The 26,533-nt window shown below is 29.7% G+C and overlaps 5 protein-coding genes across 8 annotated transcripts in view; 2 read left to right on the top strand and 3 right to left on the bottom strand.

The window, feature by feature from the left end:
* Positions 1-5,092, bottom strand: part of LOC114933269 (uncharacterized) — a 62,742-nt gene extending 57,650 nt beyond the window's left edge. Inside the window, exons 1-4 of the mRNA XM_029305762.2 lie at positions 4,612-5,092; positions 1,021-1,130; positions 643-848; positions 349-537 (exon numbers count right to left, since the gene is read on the bottom strand). Coding sequence (XP_029161595.2) covers positions 349-537; positions 643-848; positions 1,021-1,130; positions 4,612-4,796 — 690 coding nt within the window. The 5' untranslated portion in view covers positions 4,797-5,092. The remainder of the gene's footprint in view (positions 1-348; positions 538-642; positions 849-1,020; positions 1,131-4,611) is intronic.
* A 923-nt stretch (positions 5,093-6,015) lies between these two features.
* On the bottom strand, positions 6,016-7,595 carry LOC114933268 (synaptic plasticity regulator PANTS). The gene is made up of 4 exons (XM_029305761.2): positions 7,470-7,595; positions 7,196-7,279; positions 6,962-7,126; positions 6,016-6,354 (listed from the first exon to the last, which is right to left on the bottom strand). Exons 2-4 carry the CDS (start codon positions 7,241-7,243, stop codon positions 6,127-6,129), a joined length of 441 nt encoding a protein of 146 aa, XP_029161594.1. The 5' UTR covers positions 7,244-7,279; positions 7,470-7,595; the 3' UTR covers positions 6,016-6,126.
* Positions 7,596-8,577: 982 nt separating this feature from the next.
* BCL7-like (chromatin remodeling complex subunit BCL7B-like protein) lies at positions 8,578-11,588 on the top strand. The gene is made up of 4 exons (XM_029305746.2): positions 8,578-9,016; positions 9,986-10,061; positions 10,135-10,240; positions 10,320-11,588. Exons 1-4 carry the CDS (start codon positions 8,925-8,927, stop codon positions 10,436-10,438), a joined length of 393 nt encoding a protein of 130 aa, XP_029161579.1. The 5' UTR covers positions 8,578-8,924; the 3' UTR covers positions 10,439-11,588.
* Positions 11,485-16,743, bottom strand: sni (SDR family oxidoreductase sniffer). Of its 3 annotated transcripts, none has more exons than XM_029305743.2 (5): positions 16,378-16,742; positions 14,782-14,833; positions 12,561-12,751; positions 12,170-12,322; positions 11,485-11,837 (listed from the first exon to the last, which is right to left on the bottom strand). In XM_029305743.2, exons 1-5 carry the CDS (start codon positions 16,504-16,506, stop codon positions 11,613-11,615), a joined length of 750 nt encoding a protein of 249 aa, XP_029161576.1. In that variant the 5' UTR covers positions 16,507-16,742; the 3' UTR covers positions 11,485-11,612. The 3 variants fall into 3 exon arrangements, with proteins under 3 accessions (XP_029161576.1, XP_029161577.1, XP_029161578.1); XM_029305744.2 differs by lacking the exon at positions 16,378-16,742 and adding an exon at positions 15,949-16,371; XM_029305745.2 differs by lacking the exon at positions 14,782-14,833 and having other exon boundaries at positions 16,378-16,743.
* Trxr1 (Thioredoxin reductase 1) lies at positions 16,043-22,335 on the top strand. Of its 2 annotated transcripts, none has more exons than XM_029305742.2 (8): positions 16,043-16,272; positions 17,916-18,139; positions 18,243-18,373; positions 18,490-18,719; positions 18,981-19,195; positions 19,291-19,473; positions 19,772-20,130; positions 20,562-22,335. In XM_029305742.2, exons 1-8 carry the CDS (start codon positions 16,260-16,262, stop codon positions 20,689-20,691), a joined length of 1,485 nt encoding a protein of 494 aa, XP_029161575.1. In that variant the 5' UTR covers positions 16,043-16,259; the 3' UTR covers positions 20,692-22,335. The 2 variants fall into 2 exon arrangements, with proteins under 2 accessions (XP_029161575.1, XP_029161574.1); XM_029305741.2 differs by lacking the exon at positions 16,043-16,272 and adding an exon at positions 16,635-16,809.
* The last annotated feature ends 4,198 nt before the right edge of the window (positions 22,336-26,533 follow it).

Below are 26,533 nucleotides of genomic sequence, written 5' to 3'. Positions count from 1 at the left end.
AAAGGAACTGCCTCGCATTCCGACGGTAAAATAAAGAAGCTAAGTGGTGTTCTAGCTAATAAGTGAACATTGTGTAACACTGTATCACACAGTGTACTTTTCTACAAGGAAATACAGATAAACACAATGTGATTGGTCATCAAATAGGGAATTGTTAAAGTCTCAAAAATTATTTTATCAAATCACCAATCGCGTAATATGTTTCTTATTGGTAACCTCCTATTTTCAAGTAGCAAACTGACGTCATTCGACGCCAAAATACTTGTTGTAGCTGAGTTGTAACTATATCATACAGTGACGCTATGTTGCTGGAAAGTACCCACTGAATACAAGCGACCAAATGTTTACCTGCGTACTCGATTTCGCTATAAATTGCTGGTCAGTGGTCAGAAAAGCATCGCGCAACGCAGCTTCTGGATCCGTGGGATAATAAACGCTCTCGACCAGATACTGGTGCAGATGCGTCGCGCAATAGGCTGCAGCATCCTGTCCGCCATGGCCATCGAACACGGCATAGTAATTCGCGATCGTATCATCCTGGGGATTAATAAGAGATAGTATCAATTCATATTATAATTTCGGATTCCTTAATTTTAATCGCTGTGAAACTTCTTACAGCTAAATTGCTAAATTTGTCCTTACCTGAATATTAAAAATAGTGTGCAAATCGTGTAGGATCATATGACGATCTTCCATTTTTCTTCTGGCATTTCTGGTGGCGCCCACAGTCACTTGTGGCGTCGACGAAGGCGGCGGCAGAAGCGCCAGCCTGCTGTTGTCCAAATATCGTCTGCAGATTTCGTTTACCTCGTTCGTAACAGCCTGCATGAGTTTCAAAGGCGCATAAGCTGAAAAAATTTCAAGATTAAAATTATTGTGAAATGATTAATTATTGTGAAAATTGTAAAACAATGGAGAACTTTCTACTCTATTTAACCCGCTCTAATTTTATGGACACTATATATTTTCTTTCAAAAATAATTTCTTTACGCATTAATAAGTGAATAAAAATAAACTTACTCTTCTCTTGCTGTCTTAATCCACAAATTTCGGGTTGTTTTTTGCATGTTGATTGAATTGCTTGTATCACGAGGTGCATGATGTAGGATTGTAAACTCGGTGGACAATATCTGAAATCATATCGATTTTTCTTATGGAATATGAAGATGTTTTATAGTTTCTAATGATAGTTTTAGTAATATTATTTATTAATTAACCGATATATTTAATTAAGTTATAAGTAAAATAAAATAAATAAACACGCAATTTGGAAGAGAAAGAAAAAAATCGTAAGATAAAAAAAAGCATTAAAAATATTAATGACTAAGGAGAACAAACTTAAATATTCAAAGCATATGAGAAAGGTCCGTGTTCACTCCGCTATCTCTCATTTATCATTTATCTTTCATCGTTTATCCTTTTCACTCTACGACTACGATGGACGGAGATAGCCTCTCGTGACGGCTTCACTTGAAGCAGATAACCGCGTCAATGGTGCGGAAATAGTTTTCACCACGAGTGCTCTTTTTCCAGGAACGAAACACAATCATACACTATATGCGACAGAACGTTACACAATGTCTACTTGTAACTGAAATCTATACTTATATTAGCAGGGTTGGATAAGTTAATGATTTTTTAAAATCAAAGTTAAATTAAAATTAGTAACTTAAAAATTAATTTAGTTAAGTTAAAAGTTGCATAAACAAAAAAATTAACTCAATTAAAGTTAAGTTAAGATTAAATTAACTGAAGTTAAATCAAAAGTTTATTTTTAAAAACATTATTTATATTAAATTAGAATTTTGTTTGTTAATTCTTTTAAAATTTATAACAACAAATAACAAAGAAATATTAAATATCACTCCATAGAAAAAAAGTGATAATAAAAATTAAAATATTGATACCAGAGATATCAATATAGAGAAAACATTTTAGCAATAAAGTCGAGTATTTTAGCTCTGTACGATTTGTATTGATTTGTATCGTAGTTGGAAAGCATCCAATGATTCTGTTCTTTCTTCTGCGCCTTTTCGCGAAATTCATAGTTTTCAAAAGAGCAAATACTCACGATGAAGAAAATATTAAAAGCCAAGTATAAAATTCTCTCTATCCTTCGCATATATGCACATTTCTCTCCCGCGTGATACACCGCGCAGCTATGCGTAACTTTTTTGCGTGCTAACTCTTTCACGCCTCACATGAGATATTCTTGTGGTTTTAAAAACACTCCAACATTTCTATACTACACAACTGCGATACAAATCGCATTTACTCGAAGAGAAATTATACGCAGAGCTTTGTTTTTTTTTTGTAGAAGTGGATTACTATAGTACATCCATGTATATAGAATCTCAAAATTATTATTTTTAAAATATATTAAATTTCACTAATAATGTTTGATAGAAGATTAAAAGATTCGGAATTATTAATCACAGATTTTTAATTAAATAAGGTATATATGATTTATTGAAGCAAATGTCCCAAAATAATTAAAATAATCTTACTTAATTAAAAATATATTAAATATATATATATATATATATATATATGTATATAAAGTTAAATAATTGAGATATACTGAGTTAGATGAAAATATTATTCAACAAAAAGAGTCTCTTATATTAGATGACAAATCAACAAAATAAAAAAAGATAGATTTCATAAAAAATGGCAGACGTTTCGTAAATGATGTCATCAAATTATTTAGAAAAGTTTTCTTGCCATTATTTTTACGATTTCTCATAAAGTGATTGAATATTTCATATCCTTAACATTCCTTTAAACATTTTTCGAACATATAACTTAGGAAAGAAGTTAATAAGTTTACGGTCAAAAATAACTAGTTGAAGTTAAAAGTTAATACATTTTAAATTAACTAAGTTAACAATAAGTTAAAAGTTATTAACTTTTTAATTTTTTTAACTTTTAACTATTTAACTAGTTATTATACCCAACCCTGATATATATATATATTATATATATATATATATATATATATATATATTTGTATAAAATAATTAATTAGAATTAAGTATAATTTAAGTTGCTATTTCTATCTCTTTCCATTTTTACTTCTAAGAAACAACGCAGCAATGAAATCATCATCGATTCTCCGATTAACACTCGTACAAACGAGTCGAGATTAATTAAAGAGAATGTATATTTCTCTATATTACACGTTTGCTAATGTTCTTCTCCTTCGACATTCGAGCCAAACATTTTTCAAAGATAAGATTTATCTATAGCTCGCGTTACGTTTTTGAAAGCGTCAAGTTCCGCGCATGATAAAAGCAAAGCCGGGTGCAATTCGGTGGAATATTAAATACACACACATATTTATATATACAGGGTGGGCCAAAGTCTAAATACAATCGAATATCTCGTAAGCAATGCATTTTCGAAAAAAATGTTTCAAATAAAAATTGTAAGTTTAAAAATATTTACAGATCTATTTACAGATCTTTATCACTTTGACTTTGGGTGACATTGCCAAGGTCAAGGCAAGATCTATCTTGAATTTCTTAAATAAAACCATCATATTTTTTTATGCAAATCGATTTCTCAATATTCTATAAAAAGTTATATAAGGATAGGATGATCAAAGAATGAATTTACGAAACATTTTATATTTTAGTTTGACATAATTTTACATAAATTATGAAATACCTCAATTATTCTCAAGAAAATATTTTCAAGAAAATTATTTTCAAGAAAAAATATGTAATTGACTAGTTACAATTTATATATTTTTATATTTACAATTTATTTATTTGATTCCTCTTATTATTCTGTACATTAAAGTATTAAGAGGTAAAATCGAAAAATGAATATTTTACGAGATATTTCATAGTTTATTAAAAAAAAAATTATGTCAAATTAAATAAGTATAAAATATTTAGTAAATTATTCACTTTTTGACCATCCTATCTTTATAACTTTTTACGCAAAATATTGTGAGAAATAAATTTATTTAAAAAAATATGGTAGTTTCATTAAAAAAATTCAAAGTAACATTGATTCTTAAAATATTTTTTCAAATTTTATTGCATGTAATATCTTTTGTACAAAACAGATTAATTTTATATAATATTTAATATAAATAAATAATATAAATTAATTAAAAATATTTAATACAAGTATATATATATATATATATATATTTAATATAAATATAATAATATTTAATATAAATAAATAATTAAAATTATAAGGCTCCCGAATATAAAAACAATTGGAAAAAGAAATGAGCTATTGAGCCAAGCGCTGTTGTTGGAGCATTAATTGTGTTAAGTTGAAGTTTATTCAATAAAAATAGTAAAACGTTTTGACCCTGACTGGGTCCTCTTCAGTTACATATATCAACTATAAAATAAATTATAATACATGATAAATTTCCAAATTAAAAGTAAAATTATAAATAGACTCAATAGCTCATTTATTTTTTCAATCGTTAATAAATAAATAATATAAATTAATTTTATATAATTATATATATATATTTTTTTTAAATCATACACCCGGTATATACAATGTATATACGACAAGCGTCACCTCGCCCACGCGATAATTACTCCGAACAACAAACAAAAATGTTTGATGTATACTCACGTCTTATTGAGGTACTGTAGAGTCACGCTAATGATCTCACCGACCAGCTCGCTCTCGTTGACGTCGTACGCGCTCACCTTCACCGGCAGTTGATCGTCTGGGTTCACCCGGGCGACGAACTCCGTGAAGAAGCGCGAGTACGCGCCCAGGTAATCGCCGTCAACCACAGAGTCCGTGTCGTCCATTTCGTACTCCACGGACGCACGTGTCGCGTTCGAGAAACGCGCGACGCGACGCGGCGCCGCTGACGTTCCGCTTCACAATGAGATTCCGGAGACGCGTAATAGAGACCGGACTCCGGTCTTGCCTCCGCACTGTTTTATGTCAATCGCACACAAAACGAAGTCGTCGAGCAGCGCGCAAACTTACTCTGGAGATGCGCCGATATCCGCATACGGATATGTATTATTACGTCATTCATTCACTGCGGCGTCTCGTGTACAATCGCTACGCGCTGCGCGTAAGAATGTAGGAAGAGAAACGCGCAGTGGCTCCGATAATAGGAGAAAGGGTGCGAAATGGAGGGGGGACAAACGCACGCGCGCGCGCTGCGTTCGAAACGTCATCGCTCGAGCGTCCCTTGCACTTTTCTCTTTTTTTATTTTTTAAATTTATTATTTTTTATTATATTCATGGATCGTCCCTATCGCAGATCAGACCGTATCGGATTTCTCCGAGTTAATTCCGTTTTTCGATTCGTGATAAAAAATATAAAGATATATTTATTAGAAATTATCAGTCACAGCGTACGCATGTCCGATATCAGCAATATCTCGTTTTCGTTCCACTCGAGAGATGCGCTGCTACGTTCACTATGTTAGAGATGACGCTACGCATGCGCAGTCTACCGACGCGCTCGACCCGCAGCTACGTTCGTGTCGATGAGGATTTTCATATTATTTCGCGGGAAATAAATATAAACAATGAATTATACTTGTTTTCTTGAATTTCCGCTGTAAATTTTATATTGTAATTTTACGTAATTTATTTTATATATATAAATTATAAAATATCTCGTAAACTATTTGTTTTTTTCACGACCTTATTTCAATATATATTTTTATGCACAAAATATAAGAAGCAATTTGTATAAAGAAAACACATATAATTAGTTTTTAAAAAAAGTATGTAAATTGCAACTAGCAGCTATTTTATGTAAAAATGACGTGAAATTAAAGAAATTATTCACCATCCCTGACTTGTTATGTCAAAAAATTAATCTAGTGTTATTAAAAGAAGACTAGATTGACTTTCAAATAACTTTAAAAAATAATTTCAATTAAAATTTAGAATTATCAATTTATTTCTTTGAAATCTTTTAACTTTTATATGAAATATATATATATTTTCTTGTTACAGCCATAGTTTCTGAGATAATTCGACTATTAATTAAAATATAAAACATTTGGTATATTTGTTGCATGTAATTTTTGGTTTATATATAACTTAAATACATATATACATAATTGTACATGCTATACTTAATCTTATAAAGATCTAATCCACTGCTTATTGTCATAATATAGTACATCTCGAATCAAGCTGAGATGGTATTTCATTACCTTGTTTTAACTCTTCGCTTCTTATATGCAGATAAGAATTCTTGAACTCCTTCTGCATCCATTCAGGTAGAGGAGCGTTCCAATTCTCTGGTGGTTTTTCTCTTTTCTCCCATACGTCGTTCTGATAATGGGCATGTAAACGGTCTATCCTGCGTTGCTTTTCACTCATGATCAATTCTTTCTACAATTTTCCATTATTTTATGATATAAGGTGTCTACTAATAGAAAATTGCTGAAACTAATCAGCTATCATTTTTTAATGCATGCAGTTATTAAGAAAACAAAAATTGTATTAGAAAGTCTGCAGTTTTTAATGGATATAAATAAAATGTTTGTATATCAGTTTGTTTTATTGATAAAAAGTAATAAAAAAAGTGTTAATAATCACATAAATTAATGATAAATATTTTCAACAGTGCCAAATTTAATAGCAGCTATTGAAAGAATCATCAATAACATTAAAAATAACATGTTAGAAAAAATTTTCACAAGTTTTTGTAAAAGAATGGAATTTTGTACAAATTTAAATGGTGTGCACTTTAAAAATATTTATCATTAATTTACATATGTGATTATTAGCATTTTTTCATTCCTATTTATCTATAAAATAAACTGGTATACATTTTATTTATATCCATTAAAAACTGCAGATTTTCCTTTTTCCAATTTTTTTTCTCAATAACTGTATGCATTAAAAAATGACAGCTGATTAGTTTCAGCAATTTCCTATAGAGTAGCCTGTATTAAATATATTAAAATTGTCAAAATAGTAACAGTAATTCACATACATATGCTTTTTCTGATTTATGTTTCTCCCATTCGTAACAGTTGGTATAATCAGTTTTCCATTGACTGCAATCAATCGTTTTGCCAAATACAAAATATTGATGGAAACGAGCTCTTATACTGGTACAATCATCGTATTCGGCCTTATATATCATACATGGTCTCACCTAACAAAAACAAAAAATTGATAAGATATTCAATAAAAAGATGATGCAGAAAGAAGTATAATAAAGTACCATCCATTCATCTTTGGGAGGTTTTTTTTCTTCTTTGGCTTGACTCATATTTATATCAGTGCTTGTTTCTCAGTGTTGTAAATTCTATATAAAAAATAAAACTGCTTATTATTTACCAAACACGTGTGAAACATGCAAAAGAATATTTAAAGTATGAATTAGATATAGGTTAGGATAACAAATTAACGCAAACGACAAATATTAAATAATTATCATATCTTCTTAAAAATTGAAAAAAAAATTATTCAACAAACTTATTTTGATATTTTCTTACATGTAATAAATGTTAATTCTTTGAACATTTTATATCCTTATTTACGCTGTGCTCTAAATAAAACAAAGCAGTCAAGAGTTGCCAACCTTCTTCTTCTCAAAATGTAATATTACTAACCTTATTTTTTCCTCAAATTAAAGTTCTATAAACTTTACCTGAAATTAACTAAAAAATGTAGTTTTGTTAATAATTTATAAAAAAAGCATTTATTTTCAATTGTTTATAACTCGAAAATTATTAAAATAAATGTGTGGTACGGCAGATCTGGGACACCCTGTATATGCCGTAGGCACAGATTAATCTGTGGCGACGCGACAAACCTATAGACTGCGCGCATGCGCCGCACTTCATTTACAAATCATATTCTTATCACGATATAATCATTTTTGTTGAAAATATTTTATATTTACATAACACAATATTTAAAACCTAATATGTACAATTATGATTATCCGAAATAATCTAAGTTCAAATTATCGTGAATGAGGCCAAACAGCATCTCTAAATTTCAAAATCATAATTAATGTGATATATAATTATTATAATAATTTATTAGAATAATTTAATCTTATTTTCTGTCATGATCAAAAAATGACTATTATTTATCATTATGTCATTTTGATATTGTGACTTTTTGTTCTGCTTGGGCGACGTCGATTTATCTATCATTTCTCGCTGGGCATAGTTATGCTTTATTTTTTTCGATAGGTAATTGTTTAAATAAGCAAGCATTGCACATCATGACAATTAAGAAAAGATATATGTTACATCTGACTGTCACTGTTTATATTTTTATTTCTTTATTACCAGCTATACGTTTATTACTTGTTATGATGTTCATAGTTTGCTTATTCAAATGAGATATACATAATTTTATATTTGTTTTAATCTAAATATAATTAATGAATGTTTTATTTTTATCATTGTATATACTATATTTCATAAAAAATATAATGTAATATTGTAAATAAACCTCTAAAATATATATTCTTTCATTTTTAATATATATTTGGTTTCAAAATATTAATATTTTCAATTTGATATTTCCATTTTTTAATTTCGCGCCTTATCTAAATAAAGATATGGCGGTATGTCACGTGATGCGTATATAACATCAAATAGTGCCGAAGAATTTGGTTTCTGTGACATGTCGATTATGACGTCATAGCCCGGTGTACATTATTATATTTCGCGAATCTCGAGCGGCATTTGCAAGAAAGTGCACGAGTGCGTTCAATTTACACGTATGGGAAGCTTAAATCAAGCGTGATGGAATAGAGCGACGAGCGACGAGAGAACGATCGGTATATATTCGTACCGCAGCCTCTTCTGTCGCTTTTCTAACCTGTTCGCATCATTGCTCGTCTTCCATCACGGATGTCCGGGTGTTTTTCGTGTAGGGACTGGTGCAAAATCAATTACCGGTGATTATTTAATCGCACGAGAAACAATAATATGATGTCGCGGTCAGTGCGCGCAGAGACCCGTAGTCGTGCTAAGGATGACATTAAACGTGTAATGCAAGTAGTTGATAAAGTTCGTCATTGGTAAGTTTCTTGGAATAGCTTCAGAGAAAGAGAGAGAGAGAGAGAAATGTCAATTTTTGCATTTGACAGGTAGCAAGCACATGTCATTTTCACGTCTAATGTCATTTGACGTCAAAATGACGTACGCATAATGAAATGTCAACTTTTGCGTTTGACGTCAATTTTTGCATTAGACAGGTAGCAAGCACGTTATTTTGACTTCGAATGACATCATTAGACGTCAAAATAACATCAATTTGACGTTTAATGACGTCAATTTACTACTTGGGTTGTTACATTCGGATGATGATGTATGAAGAAAACAGTTTTTATTTATTGAACAGAATGAAAAATGGGATTGAAAGATATTAGAATGGTTATTAGTGTTTAAAGTCGAAGTACTTATTTGTAAGTAAAAGATTACAGTAAATATACTGTTACATTTCAATATCCAAATACATCATTTTGACATCAAATAATGTCATTAGACGTCAAAGTGATGTCATTTTTATATCTAAATATGTCGCAAGTAGCAAACGACATCATTAGATGTCACTGTAACGTTTAATGACGTCAAATGACGTATGCTTGTTACCTGGGGTCATTAAACATCTAAATATATTATTAGATGTTAAGGTAATGTCATTTTAACATCTAAATATGTTATTAAATGTCCAAGTGACATCATTATGTCTAATGACGTTAGTTTTCTTGGATAAGAGAGAGAAAGCGGCAATTTAATCTATCTAATCTAAAAAATTTTATTGTTCTATAACAGAGCTTTGTATGCATATAATGCTAGTTTATTTTATATACTTTTGACATATATCTGTATATATGTTTCTTCATCCACATTTGATTGGGTGGCTAAATTATGTTGTTATAAAAGAATAATAATATATTATTGTGAAAAATATTAATGCTTTTCTTCTGTTACTATGACTTATATAAAAATAAACATCTATTTAGAATCCTGAATGCACTTTGCAGGGAAAAAAAATGGGTTACTATAGGAGAAACAACTATGAAAATATACAAATGGGTTCCGATTTCGACTCTTGATCAGGTACATAAACGAATTTGGGTTGATAATAAAATTATAATAAAAACAAATATTTACATAGAATTTTCTTTTGCAGAAGAAAAAAGGTAAAACAGTTTCTGATAAGGAGAATGGTTTACCAAGAAAAGGAGGAATAGATTCATCAAATTCCAATTTTGGACTTACAGAAGATTCCAATACATGTGAGTTTGATTTTAATGATAATTTAAAACCAATATTATTGCCAATTAATAAAACAATAATCTATTTCCACATTTCTAGGTTTTTCCACTGTTAGTGATTCTCAAGGATTGACAGATTTTTCTGCACATTTGGGTTTTTCAGAGGACTCCAATTCACAAAATAGCGAATCTGCACCTAAGAGATTAAAGACTGACTGAATGTTTAATTCACAATCAACATCATTGTCGCTGTCACATATGATTTAACACATTATTTAGGAATCATTATCTCTTTTGGGATTTTGCACTTGACAATTTTGTGTTAATTTATATCTCTTGACACGGATGAATTGCAAGAGAAGCATCATCCAAATTTAGTGTGAGAAATATCTTATATATACATATACATATATAATATGTATATAATTATATATATAACATACAATTATATGCATTATATATAATTATATATATATATATGAAACTGAGTAGTATTACTCTTATGGAACTGAATTATGTATAATGAAATTTATTTTTTTATGTATGGATTTATTATAATTTTTTTCCATTGAACTTAGGAGTTATAAATAATGATTCATTAATTGGAGAGATAAAAACTGGCAAATGCTCAATCGTTTATTAAAAATCCGGGTTTTTCCAAAACAGCAAGACTATGAAAACAGTTTTGAAAGTCAGGAAAAATAAAAATTAATAGCACATTGTACATTTGCAAGCTATTCTGTAGCCATGTTAAAATATTGTATATTTTTGGTTTGTTTTTTTTTCTTAAATTTTTATTTTTCTGGCTATAAAAATAATAATGTATTGCTGTATCAGAATATTTTTGCAAAATACTCAAATGTTAAAATTATTTTTTACTGCAAGTTAACTGCTGATGTCAAAACACATAAGTACATATACATTTTATGTCTAAACACTTATTTTTGAAAAGTTGTGAAAAGTCATTGTATATATACCAAATCATTTTTTTCTATTGATATAAAAGAATTTGCATTCCTTTGTGTTATAGCACCGTGACATGTACAAAATAAGCTTGAACTCATACAAATAAAATAGTTAAATGACTTTTTGATCAGTGCGTACCATACATTGCTTATGGAAAAGTTGTGATACATTTGTTCTTTAGATATTGTAAAGAAAAACATTTAGTTTATGAAAGTATTTTGCCTAAAATCATTTAATCTAAAATTGTCTTGGTCACATTTTGAGATAAGTTCTTATTCGTTTAACAAGCCTTTGCAATGTATATTTAATGTGTATATTTTTATTATTTAAATTATTTAAATCTCTTTAATACAACACATTATAAAAACATGTATTATGTATAAAAAATATTTTATTTGCCTAAGTAATTTATTTCATTACCACATTATTACCAGGGTAGTATTTTACCATCATACTGAACGAAACAACCGGTATGCTCTTTTGTCAATGAATTCAAGGTGTTTAGAATATTATTGACGCTGGTGTCGACGTCCATCGGAGCATTGTTGCCACCTAGGTCGGTGCGTACCCATCCAGGGTGCAAACATGCCACTAAAATTCCATCTGTTTTCAGATCGATGCTCATCGATTTGGTCGCCGCATTAAGCGCCGCCTGTATATACGAGATTAGATAAGGTACATTTGTTTTCCAAGATTTGTGCTGTAAGTGGGTGTGTTTGATACGAAATACCAATATCAATTTTGACAATAGTTTAACTTTTTCGAGTTCAAAAGAATTTAAATAATGAATTTCTAGCTTTAACAAAAGTTCCAAAATTTTTAAAATTTAATGACATACATATACAGGATGGAGCATTTTAAGTATTACAAGCTATTATTTCTGAAAATACACATAGCAAAAAATGTTTTAAACAAAAGTTATTTGACTCGAAGAGGGACATCCATATATAATATGGATATATTTTAAGTCTTAAAGTGTTTTACCTTACTACATCTATAGGGATAAAAACCGCCGTCATTATTTTCAGCAATGCTGCCTAAAATAGAAGTCATATTGATGACAGCTGCTTTTCTTACGCTTAATTCAGCTTTGTCCTTGGCATGTTTTGTAGCCGTTTTCAATAGTGGTAGAAAAGCCTTGAATCAATTATTACACGAATATTATATTACATACACATACAGAGTATCCTATTTTAATCGATCACTTCCAAAAACTTTCCATTTTTGATTGTACAACAAAATGTTTCAAACAAAAGTTGTTTCATTTGAAGGGGAACAGAAAATGATACTACTGACTTCTAATGAACGTTTTTCAAGGTCATTTATACTGAGCATTTTAATTCAATAATGAATATAAAGCGTTTCATAAACATACTTTTGTGAGCATAATAGGTGCCATGGTATTTATTAGAAAAGCGTCTATAATTTGCTGCTCCTTCACAAGACCAAGGCGCGTGAATTTGCTGGAAACACCAGCATTATTGAAGAGAAGGTTGAGACCAGCGCCATTTACTTTTTCGCTGACCGTATCTACGATTCTTTTGTAGTCATTTGTGTTCGTCAAATCTGAAAGAAAAAGGAGTATGGTTACAAAAAATTGTTTATTATAAAATATAGAATAAAAGTTTTTATTTTGCCACGACTAGACAATTCTTTCGCAAGTATCTTTCTTAATAAAATAAAATATTTAACAATTAAATTGAAAGAAGAAAAAAAATATTGACGAAATAATTTTTTTTCCAGGAATTTTTACTGTTTACGTAAATTTTTGAAATAAAATTTTTATGTATTTGATCATATTATAGTTATGATATATGTATGTTGGAAAAGTTATAGTGTAATTATAAGTATGTTATAAAATTTTTAATTTCGATATATATATATTACATTTAGTTTTAATTTAATTTAAAATTGTTAATTTTAACATCGTATTCAATTTTAAAAATCTTATGTTTGAAAAAAATAGTATAAACATTAATTGAAAACTTTAATAAATCCTCAATGATGTAATTCAGATACAGATTCAATAACAGATTGTATACTTTGCAATGAATATTTTATTGATCATAATTAACACAAATTTTTATTGAGAGCTAAAAGTTCTAACAACGATATTTAATTGTGATTACAATATAAAACTTCAAAACATTACATACCTAGCTATAATATGACAAAATATTTTTAAAAGGCCAATTTTTGCAACTTTAATTGCAAATTTCTCAAAATTATGACGTAATAAAGCATTTTAGAAACTGCAATTGTATACAGCGTTAAAAAGAAGCTATGGAAAATAATTATAATCTTATTTTTGTTATGTTGAACTATGTTAATAAACCTAGTCACGTTTTATGTGTAATATTTTACATAATTAGGCCGCAGTAACTAAAAAACATTGGAGATTTAAAGAGAAATAAATGCACATGTTTTTTTTTATATTTATGTATTTTATTATTATTGAATATAATTTTATATTTGATCCGTAAAATATGTAAGAGATATTTTTTGCCGCGAATTTAATTTTCCGATAAGTTATATGCAATTATCATTGTCGCCTTGTAAAAGAAACAGTCGTCGCGTCATGCACTGATAAACAATAATTATTAATTTTCTTATCACGCGCAAGAAAAGATTGATCTGTCTCATGTAGAAAACTAGCGCCAAATGATATAACAGACAGTATACGTATCGATCAATATAAATATAAATCTCCGACAAAATCGTGTTTTTTTTCTTACAATATGAATAAGGCGCATAATAAAGCAAATAAGTCGAATACGTGGTTTTCGATATGTCGCAAAAAATCGCAAACTGTAGATTTTGATTCGAGCGATCGAGAAATCGAGGAAGACAGATAATCAAGTACAATTAGTGCAGGATAAAGTGAAGGATGATGTAGAGAATAAAGTGGAAACTCGACAGAGGAATGTTACTCCCACATTGAGTAAGATCTTCAGCAATTTTTTAATAATTGAGATTTCCTGCACAAGTACGACATATACATTAATAATGCTTTTATAAGGTCGTCTAATCAACACTTGTACAATATCGATTTTTATTGATGCAATCTACATATATAGGATGTCTTATTTTAATCAATCACCTCCAAAAACTTTTATTTTTGATTGTACAACAAAATAAAGGGAACAGAAAATGGCGTTGCTGATTCTTCTCTGAAGGGCACTTTTCAAGGTCGTTTGATAGTTACTTACATATTTTGTTAAGTAGAACTATCAAATTTTTGTAATAAATCGATCCTCGTAATTTTTAGCATAAAAAATCCTACAACTTTTGTCTAATACGGTTTTTACTAAAACTTCGTAATTTTCAAATCAATTAATTTTGTCTGCTTGTTAAAATTAAAATAAATCATCCTGCGTATATAAAATTATTTATACATATATATATTTTAATTTTTAAAAATATTTTATATGCATATGCTTTCATCAGATTTAGTTGCAATCTCACTCTAACGCAATAAAAATGTTATCATGATAATAAAGATAATAACGGTATAATATTCTTCCGCGTAGCGAAATTTAAATTAGCGTAACCAAACGAAACGAATAAACAATATAACGAATTATATAACGACTTACCTATCTCGATAATATGTATATTCGATGACTTATCGGCGAGTGCACGTAATTCCTATACAAAAATTTTTCTCTTTTATTTTTTTCCTCTTTTTTTAAACACAGTTATTGCGTAATTGTGAAAAATATCTCGCATTATTTCGAATCTGTATAAAATCGCACGTGTGATGAGGTAAAGAATCTTGGCAATCCGATCAAATAAAGTAACGATTTATATACTACCGATGTACAGGGTGCCCCATTCTAATCGATCACCTCTTGTAACTTTGCAGAAAGCAATTGTAGAGAAAAATGTTTTAGGCATGTTTGATTGCAAGGTCAAGGCCAAGATCACCAGCTTATGTCCCCCTTGGAGCCATACAACTTTTACCTGAAACATTTTTCTCTACGACTGTTCCCTGCAAAGTTACAAGGGGTAATCGATTAAAAAGGGACACTGTATATATATATATATATATATGTGTGTGTGTGTGTGTGTGTGTGTGTGTGTGTATCGAACGCAATAATTGCTCGTCATCACAGATTCATCGTTGATTCGTATTACAAAATTGCAGGGTTGCGCAAGTTATATATTAATGATTTTTTTAAACCAAGTTAAGTTAAAATTATATACAGTTGATTATAAAATAAATTTAGTTAAGTTAAAAGTTGCATGAATAAAAAATTAATTCGGATCACTCAAAGTTAAGATATTAAATTAACTAAAGTTAGTTGCTTAAAATTAATTTAGTTAAGTTAAAAGTTGCATGAACAAAAAATTAATTCACAATCAGTTAAAGTTAAATTAACTAAAGTCAAATCAAAAGTCAATTTTTAATAATATTAAATATTATTTATATTAAATTAGAATTGTGTTTGTTAATTCTTTTAAAATTATTATAATAACAAGAAATTTTGATTTTTAGAAATTATATTTTCTAGTAATTACAATTGATGACAAATGAATATAAAAATTAATAATGCTTTAATTTAAAAATAATACTGTTATAACTTATAAAAAACAATAAAATATAGTATATTCATGCAAAGATTTAAAAATTTAGTTTATTTATTGTTAGAAAAAAAGTAAATAAAAATAACTAATTGAAGTTCAAAATTAATACATTTAAAATTAACTAAGCTAAGTTAAAAGTTATCAACTTTTATTAATTAATTAATTATAGTTATTACCCAATCTTGCAAAATTGCGACAAGTTTTCGAGAATATAGAGGAGACCTGGGGAGAGGGAAATTAGAAGCCGCGGACATAAAATAGATGGCGTTGACGAGGACTCTGACGACAACTTCAAGTAGTAGAGTAGACGTGTCTCGGTGTCAGTACCACTTGAACTGTTGTTAGAGTTGAATTCCGAAGAAAAAAATATATTCAAAATTACATAGCACGAGAACGTATAAAACGTTTGAACAGTTTTTATCGATCGAAAAAGACGGACCACGTGAGCGAAATACGTTCATTCGCGCAAGGAGCAAAGAGAATCGCGATGGCGCCGATTGGTGAGTAGTAACCTATCTCCTATCTCAAAAAATTCCGAAAAAATTGTATAAAATTGTGCTAATTGAAACGAAAATTGACGCCATCGATTTTTTATCAATTTTTACCGTCGCCTTGCTCGCGTCGCGACAGGTCGCGAAAATATGCTCGGGCGGTTTCGGTGATCCTTCGACTAGATGCTTCACCAGACCCAAACCCAGACCCCGGTTGCATCCGGTGATCAGAATCGACCTCATCGCCTCTTCTGCGCCTCGAATCTCGAATCACTCCGCGAAAACTGTGCGCCCGATCGAGGAGGGCTTTATCGCGATGTGAATGGCGATAGGCTGATTCGCGACATGACTGACGTCACTTGGCGCAACCGTGCGGCCAAATCGTCATGTCACCGATTATCATGGCGTTACTGACGATGTTCACGCGGCTCGTCCCGCTTCGGAACGCGCGGGCCAAGTTGCTCGGGTTACCGTGCAATAACTATCAGTCTCTTGTCAGATATGACGGCTTCGTTTACGGCAGAAGCGCGATGGCCTGCATGTGCAGTGAGTGTGGATTTACATGCATGATTAGGGCTTTTAATCGCGATAATTTTAACGCCATTGTAGATGTGTAAGAAGTTGGGTCGGTCGAGTGTTTTCGCGCGTGATTCGAAGGACTTAAGGATTTTGACATTTATAGACTTTTGACGAATAAGTTTTTCAAAGAAATGCGTGAAAACATTTTGTGATGGGAATTATCAAACAAAAAAACAGATTGACACGATATGATGTAATTTGCTATCGAATAGAGAATTTTTTTAAGTCTCGAAAATGTTCTATTTTATTAATCACGTGACATCCCAAGTAACAAACTGACGTTATTTTGACATCTTGACATCATTTTGACGTCAAATTGTGTCATTTGATGTCAAAATGACAAAAGCTTGCTACCTGGGACTATTTCTTGCTGGATAGCTTTCTTTGACAGAAATCATTTTGCAATGGAAGCTTTTCAACAGAAAAACATAGATAAGCATAATTATGGTACAATTGGCTGTCAAATAAAGAATTTTTTGAAGTACCGCACAAATTGTTCTATTTGACAGTCAATCATATGACACTCCCAGCAGCAAACTGACGTCATTTGACATCTAATAACATTACTTTGGCGACTAATAACATTATTTTGGTATCTAATAATGTCATTTTGATATCAAATGACGACATTTTGATGTCAAATGTCATTTTGGTATCTAATAACATCATTTTGATGTTTAATAATGTCATTTTGATGTTAATATGATGAAAGTTTGCTATCTGGGACTATAATTATGTGTATTTCTTGCTAGAAAGCTTCTATTGTAAAATAAATATTAATTTTAATATATAATTAAAATAATTGTTATCAGTTTTTCAGCAAGATAGTGTCACGTGGTTGATGACAAAATTGAACAATCTCCGAGACTTTAAAAATTCCCTATTCAATAACCAATTGTATCACGTTATATCTATTTATGTTTACTTACTGGAAAGTTCCTAATATTTTTTAAGAAATGTTTTTTGTTCAGTTTTTATGATGACATTTGATATTTTTCAAGAACTTGCTTTTTTAAAAATATTTTTCTTGTATATGTACATAATAGTAATATAAAATTATCATTTTGTTTTAGCGAATCAGAGCTATATGTTTGATCTCTTGGTCATTGGTGGAGGATCGGGTGGCTTAGCAGCAGCTAAGGAAGCAGTGGGATTAAATGCAAAAGTGGGAGTTTTGGATTATGTAACCCCTTCTCCTTTAGGTACCACTTGGGGCTTAGGTGGTACTTGTGTCAATGTAGGATGTATACCGAAAAAGTTGATGCATCAAGCTGCATTGCTTGGTGAAGCTGTTCATGTATGTAAACATTTAAATCTATTGCATTTATGTGTAGTTCAAAGACAAAAGATGACTATGATTTCTCTAATCTCTGATCTGATACATTGCCTAATTTTTTTAGGAGGCGGCAACATTTGGTTGGCAGCTACCTGATCCTAAGACTGTGAAAATTGACTGGGAAGCCTTGAGAACTGCTGTACAAAATCATGTCAAGTCTGTCAATTGGGTCACTCGTGTCGAGCTTAGAACAAAGTTAGTTTTTTCATTTTTTTGTTCATATCTTATTATTTTGTCTATGTTTATATTATTATTTCCTTCATTTAATTTCTTTTACATTAGTAGCTAAGTATTAATTTACGTTACTATAGGAATGTCGAATATATCAATGCTCTCGGACATTTCAAGGATGCGCATACGGTAGTTGGAATCACTAAAAAGGGGGAGGAGAAGATTCTTACAGCTAGAAACATAATAATTGCAGTTGGTGGTAGACCTAGATATCCCGATATTCCAGGTGCTCTGGAGTACGGCATAACTAGCGATGATATCTTTAGTTTAGAACGTGCTCCAGGCAAAACTCTTGTTGTTGGAGCTGGATGTATCCTTTCTCAGCCAAATTTTATATATAATATATTTTATTTATTTTTATATAATTTTTTTATATAATTTATTGTTTTTACATAATTTTATTTATTTTTATATAATTTTTTATATAATTTATTATTTTTACATAATTTTATTTATTTTTATATAATTTTTTATATAATTTATTTTCACATAATTTTATTTATTATCAGATCTATCAAATATTTATAATACAATTTTGCACAAATCTATATTTTCTTTAACAATGAAACAGATATTGGCTTAGAGTGCGCTGGTTTTCTTAATGGCTTAGGCTATGATGCGACAATAATGGTCCGATCAATTGTGTTGCGAGGATTTGATCAGCAAATGGCAAACCTCGTTGCTGAAGAGATGGAACATCGCGGCGTGCATTTCATCTATCAGGCAAAGCCTAAAAAGATCACGAAGCAAGAGGACGGCCGCCTTCTTGTCGATTGGGTTGACAAGGTGCGTGCAATTTTGTGTAAAGGTTTATATTTAAAAAAGAACAAATACGTCTTTCAACATTAGCATGTAATACAATTTGGATCTCTTTTATTTAGGAGGGCACAATTCATCAAGACGTATATGACACCGTTCTATTTGCTATTGGCCGACGAGCGCTTACAGAAGAGTTAAAACCGGAGAACGCCGGATTGAAGCTTGTCCCAGAAACTAATAAAATTGAAGCAATGAACGAGCAAACGAATGTTAAGAACATTTACGCAGTTGGTGACGTACTTCATGTGAGTTTTCTGTGACATTTTATACCAAAATTAAAATTAACATTTTAATAAATAAGTTAAATATAAATAATATTAAATATAAATAAATTTGACGTCGGATGATGTCATTTTGGCGTTTAATGACGTCGGTTTGCTTTTATATTTATTTAAAAACGGCATCTAAGAATTTTTAGCGAATGCTTTCTCGTTTCTGACGTCACAATCTAACACAGTCGCAGCAAGGATGCAGGAGCCTTAAAAAATACAATTATAATGTAATTATGTAATAAGTAATCTAATTTTCGAATGTTTATTATAGAAAAAGCCCGAACTGACACCCGTTGCTATACACGCCGGCAAATTATTAGCAAGAAGACTGTTTGGTAATTCTACCGAGCAAATGGATTACACAAATGTAGCAACGACGGTGTTTAGTCCTTTGGAATACGGATGCGTCGGGCTGAGCGAAGAAAAAGCGATCGAGCTTCACGGAGAGGAAAATATAGAGATCTATCACGCGTATTACAAACCGACGGAATTCTTTGTTCCCCAGAAGAATGTCGATCGTTGCTATGTGAAGGTCGTCGCGCTCAGAACAGAGGATGAGAGGGTGCTTGGCATGCACTTTGTTGGACCCAACGCGGGCGAAGTAATTCAAGGATTTTCTGCTGCTATTAAGTAAGTATTTGCTCTACTAGTTTATTTTAAGTCTCTTGGCTCCTCATCGACCGTGTTGGAGTTGTGACGTCAAAGGCGAGAAAGCATAGGCTAAAAATTTTTAATGTCATTTCGAAATAAAAGGATATTTTGATGAAACGAAAGTATTTTAAAAGTATACTAAAACCATTTTAAATGTTTTATCGAAATATCTTTAGATAGCAAGCATGTTATTTTGACGTTTAATGACGTCATTTCAACATTTAATGACATTTAATAATGTGATAGTTTGCTATTTATTTTTATTTAAAAATGGCATCTCTAAGAATTTTTAGCGCATACTTTCTCACCTCTGACGTCACAATCTAACACAGCCGCGGCGAGGATGCAGGAGTCTTTAAAATATGTATATATATTACGAAGCTATAACTTTTGTCGTATTTTTGTCGTAGATGTGGCTTAACAATCTCGAAATTAAAGTCCACCGTTGGAATTCATCCAACGGTAGCAGAAGAGTTTACCCGCATATTAATTACCAAACGTTCAGGCCTGGATCCTAAGCCGCAAAGCTGCTGCAGTTAGATTCATGTACATAATACATAACGTCATCATTCAAGATACAGATTATTCTATTACTTAGAAGATAATATTTACTTTTGTAACAAATATCAGCCGATCTCTAATCCATTTTAGCTAAAATAGCGTTTCACTTTGACACTTGCGCAGTACTAAAATATCGCGATACCGCGTAAAATAAGCAGCGAATAAAATAAAATCTAGAAATGATCCATTGTACACACTACAGTGATCTTTTATATATATATATTTTTTTTCAAGAAATAAAGCGTCTTTTTTATGGCGTATATATCAGTGATAAAAAAATTATAATTATTTTAAGCATTGAAATGAAATAAATATATTAATAATATTAGTATATATAACATAGAATTATATTGTTTGAATTGGCACTTGTAAATTTTTAAAATACTAATTTTATGAATAAAATTTTTTTTTTAATTTAACAAAAATTCTCTGTAATAATTGTTCTATTTTATTATTTTCTAATTAGTAGTAGAAAAAAAGTAAAGTTAATTTTTTTAATAACCTTGTTAATCTTTTGTAATTACTTCTTTGTTTCATTAGTAAGATAGTATCACAAAAATAATAAACATGTATTTCTACTATGACAAACGAAAGCTTTAAGAATGCTTTAAATACTCATTAAATATTTATATCTACAATATTGATGAGATCTCAAGTTTAAAAAATCAATAAATATAAAAATTCGATTTTAATTTGTATACTTTCATACTGTTGAAACTCGACGAAAAAAAGCATCGCAAAAATTAATAAAAAAAACGCCTTACAATTTGAAGTTTATACTTTTATGTCCTTTTAGTCGTTTTTTAAAATTGTTTAATTTTTCAATTCTGTATTTTAAAAACAGGAAACATTATTTTCCTCAAAATTATATTTTTTCTATAAAATGCTTTTTTTAAGTTTTGTACAAAATTTTTGGCTATTTGCAATTAACCTTGTAAATTTTTAAAATAATGTCGAAAATTATTACAGACACAATTAAGTAATAATGTATATTTTTTTTTACTACATATATAAGTAGTAAATGTAGGATAAACAAAAGATAAACTCGTTTATATTTAGGCTTCCCGAGAATAATGTATTATAATTGTTACGTTATGATACAGAGAAATCTTACAAAGATTTTATCACCATGGGCATTATATGGATATCGAAATGGAGAAAATTAAAATTTGATGCTCGAGGAAACCAACATGGCGGTTACTTGTAGCATTATTTTGCATATTCTAGGTTTTTTTAAATATATATATTGTTGCGATGAGAGGAATAATTGTAATGGAAATAAAAACCGGAACTGCTTAACTGCTTATTTCTTGTAAAGTTTAGATTAACATATAAAAGAACTATTAAGAATAAAGAAAGAATAAAATGCTAACAAAATATGGTCGGCGACGTTTTTGTTCACCATTCATTCCTTCAAGAGACTTGTGTAAAAAAGATATAATAAACGGCACGATTTTTTATGTACATATGTGTGTATCTTATATACATATAGGCCTGAACACAAAGCCTGAGCACCGTATATTATCTTTAAATTTTCAATATTGTATATTTTTCTAACTAAATATTAGCGAATTGTACATAAATATGCGAAAAAGTATAATAAACGCTTCAAATTGTCTTCTATCAATGTCAGTTTATTAATATTAAAGTTATTCGAATAATTTTGACATTGAATGGCGTCATTAGATATCAAAATATGACATCATTATTTTTAAAATTCATCACTAAATATCCCGAGTAACAAACTGACGTCATTAAACGTCAAAATGTTATATGTTTATAATGTTATAATTAAGGTTCTAAAAAGTTTCATTTCGTTCCTTTTATAATTCATATCTAATAAATTATTTCTTACAATTGTTAGATATGTGTACTACATCATTTCATTTTTTCCCTAGTTTTTTATAGACACAAAAAAATAACGATGATTGTGTCTATATTTGCTAGTTGTTTATTTTATTTATTTTTATGATGCCTTATTTACATACAATTCGTCATGATTAGCGAATAAAAAAGTATATCATGTACAATTAAGAGATATATCGACACGTGTTACCTTTTTTGTAATAAGAGTAATAAGACAAAAATATATAATAGGATAAAAAAAAATACTTTTTTAATAGCAGCGCAAAAGTTCTCGAAAGCCATTTTTTTCTGGAAAACCATTACTGAAAAAAATCACAAAAAAATACATCAGTACTATCATGGATAATGTAGAAATCTTGTCTCGCAATTATAATTACATTATAGCTGTATTAGTTTTATATTATATAATTATGTAGAATGAACATGTTTTTCATCTCCAATCGTTAATATTATTTTAATATATTCATGATTTATGTAATAATGATACATATAAATAAATGACAGATACATGTAAATAAATCACATGATTTTAATAAATCAATCAATGTGTATGATTGAAAACTTTAAATAAAATATCACAAAAATACTTGAATTTTTGTAAAATATATATTAATTAAATAAAATATTATAATTAATAAAACAAAAAAATAAATAAAACGAAACAAATAAATCGATAAAATTAATAAAATATAAAATGTGGAAAATAAATTTTAATTGCTTTTGCCATTTAGAACGGTATTTGCTATTAAAAAAGTATTATTTTGGATTTTATTATAAATGGAGATTCCCGATAAAGCTCCTTTTAATTAATTGCGCATTAGGAAAGGGAGAAGAAATAACGTGAGTCACAAAATCTGACCGAAATAAGTGTAAGTAAATTCCAGCACTGATTTACATCAATTGTGCGTTGATTTACATCTCCAACTTATGTTTTACGATTTCTATCGGCACTGATTATTACAATTTCATCTGTGTTTGCTCAGGCTCTATGTCAGCATCAGTTCTTCTTCTGATAGTCTGTCGACATAATCAAAGTGAACAGACTCGATCTGTACTAATTTTATAGCCTTCCTTCTGAGAAAAATTTATTAGATATTTGGCAGAATCCGCTTGAACTCTAGACTTAGCTAACTGGGAAAAAATAAGTCGAAAATGTATAATAAACATTTTTTAATATAAAATTTTGTTTTCAAGATAATTTACTTTAAAGTATGGAAAATTGATAAAATATATTTGTGTTAGTTTTTAAATTTGAATAGACCTTTTAAGATTTTGTCATATTTGAAAATTCGGCTCGAGAGTGATTGTTAAATATGTATATATATAAAAATACAATATTCTCTCTTTGTGAAAAAAGAGGTCAAATAATTTAAATAAAATTAAAATAATTTACATTGAAGAAATATTGTATAAGAAAAATATGTAGATAAATTTTATTTCTCCTGCAAAGAAAATATATATCTTTATATGTATACATACATATATATATAGACATATACAGGATGTCCTATTTTAATGTCCCATCCCAAATAAGTTTTTTATTTTTGATTGTAGAAAAAAATGTTTCAGACAAAAATTGTATGGTTTCGAGGAGGACATAAGGTGGTGCCATTAGTTTGACTTTGAATAGTTTCTTGAAGGTCACGTAAAGGTGAGATCTTGCCTTATAACTCAAAAGTAAGATAAAAATGTTTTATTATAGTGTTGTTGGAAAGCTCTTGATGTCAGCTACAAGAATATGTAATCAAAAGTAGGTGGTTCCATTTAAGAAATTAAAGGTGACCTTTAAATGACCCTCAAGCAACTATTCAAGGTCAAACTAATGGCACCACCTTATGTCCTCCTTGAAACCATACAACTTTTGTCTGAAACATTTTTTTCTACAATCAAAAATAAAAAAACTTATTTGGGGTGGGACATTAAAATGGGACACCCTGTATATTATTAATAAACGCGAAAAAAAACGAATAATTGATAATATAAGATTGTTAGAAGTCATTTCAAGCTTAAAGAATGATAATTTTCCACTTTTTAAAGTCAACATTTTCGGAAAATAAAACTTGGCTAAAAAAAATTTTATTTTACATTTTTAATTAATTTTTTCACAGAACCATCACTTTTCATCACTTGTGTTACCAGTTATGAAGAATATATAGGGTGTATCTTATTAATAATCCCCTGACTTCTCTCTCGTGTGCAGGTGATAAGCCGAGTAGAAAAAATCCTCTAATTTTGCAAAATCTTAGCAATTAATAAAAATTAATTTAAAAAAAATTGACCAACCCACGCGACGAAAAGAAACAATTATACATTATACAATTATAAAGCGGGTAACAAAACAGGATTAATAATTTTATAATTTTATTATATGTTATATGTAATTTATTATATGTATAATAAATTAATAATATAAAATTTATAATAGTAGTTATTTAAATATATGATTTTTTCAAATTAATTTCTTATTAATTAATTATGGCGAATATCGCAAAACGTCAGAGAACTTTTCTAATCGGTTTACACAGAAGTGTGGTGATAATTTTACCGAACACCCTGTATATCCATATCCATCCATCATATTCTTTTATACATATATAATATAAATGAACATGATGAATGCATGTTTTCTTGTACATATCCTATAATACTGTTTGAAGCGAAATTTTCGATAAACATTTCACGATCTCAAATATTTCTATAATATTAACAGTACTTTTTCCGCGCATCGTTATTTTATTAATCAATCATTTTCACATAATCGAAGAAATAGCGTCTGTGTTCTCCAATTGAATTTTAACACGTTTTGTAAATCTCGCGTTAATGCGCACAAGCAATTAAATTATAGCTTTTCGATGTGGCACAAGAACTGTCGACGGAAAGTTGTCCTGTTTCGGCTGCTGAAAGAGAGTAACAGTTCCACTTCAAGGCATTTTACTTTATGGTAGACTAGAAGCAAGGAAAGATTCACTTCTCTGCAAGAAGTACAACCGCTTTTAAAGGAAGCGCTACAAGACGACGACAAATTAATCGAACATAGCCATTGTTTAAAAGAGAACAGCCCAGTAAGCAAACTGACGTCATTAAACGTCAGATTTACGTTTAATGATATCTAATAATGTCACTTTGAATTTTAACATCTATAATAACATTATTTTGAATTTTGACATCTAATAACGTCATTTCGAATTTTGACATCTAATAACATCATCAAGTCAGAGTGATATCATTCGACGTCAGAGTGACATCATTTGACGTCAAAATGACGTATGCTTGCTACCTGGAAAGTTGATCGATTTAATTCATAAAAATTTATAAAACCGTCCGGTGTATCAACAAAAAAATAAAATTCTTATTCGTGGTTTAAAAAGAAAAAAAACTAAATTTTGACATCTAATAACGTCATTTTGACGTCATTCGACGTCAGAGCAAAGTCATTCGACGTCAAAATGATGTCATCAACGTCGAATGGCGTATGCTTGCTACCTGGAAAGTTGATCAATTTAGTTTATAAAAATTTATAAAACTGTCCGGTGTATCAACAAAAAAAATAAAATTCTTATTCGTGATTTTAGAAAGAAAAAATCTAGGTGGTAATCACGCTCGATAATTATATAATAATTATTATAGTGCTTCTGCCAAACTAACAGAGGGATATGTGAGACGAGAATAACTAGGATCATCAAGGCAAATATTGTAATGTCGACAATCTCAATCAGACTCAGAAAAATCCCCAAGAATTCGTAAAACGCAGCCTTGTCTTCACGAAACACGAAGGCTCTTACACTTCTTTTTTTGTTTTTACACCGTTATCCACTATCTCAGCCTGGCTCTTCGTCCTGTCTACCTACCTATTTTTTTTATCTATCTCTGTCTGCGTGTTTCTATTTATCTACATACCTACTTCGTTATATCTATACATGTGGCGCCGTCGTCAAAAGAAATACAAAAAAATGTG

This window comes from Nylanderia fulva, unplaced genomic scaffold (genome assembly GCF_048542155.1).
Source record: "Nylanderia fulva isolate GAGA-0341 unplaced genomic scaffold, ASM4854215v1 Scaffold60, whole genome shotgun sequence".
NCBI lineage: Eukaryota > Metazoa > Arthropoda > Insecta > Hymenoptera > Formicidae > Nylanderia > Nylanderia fulva.
This window is presented reverse-complemented; position numbering and strand designations above follow the sequence as displayed.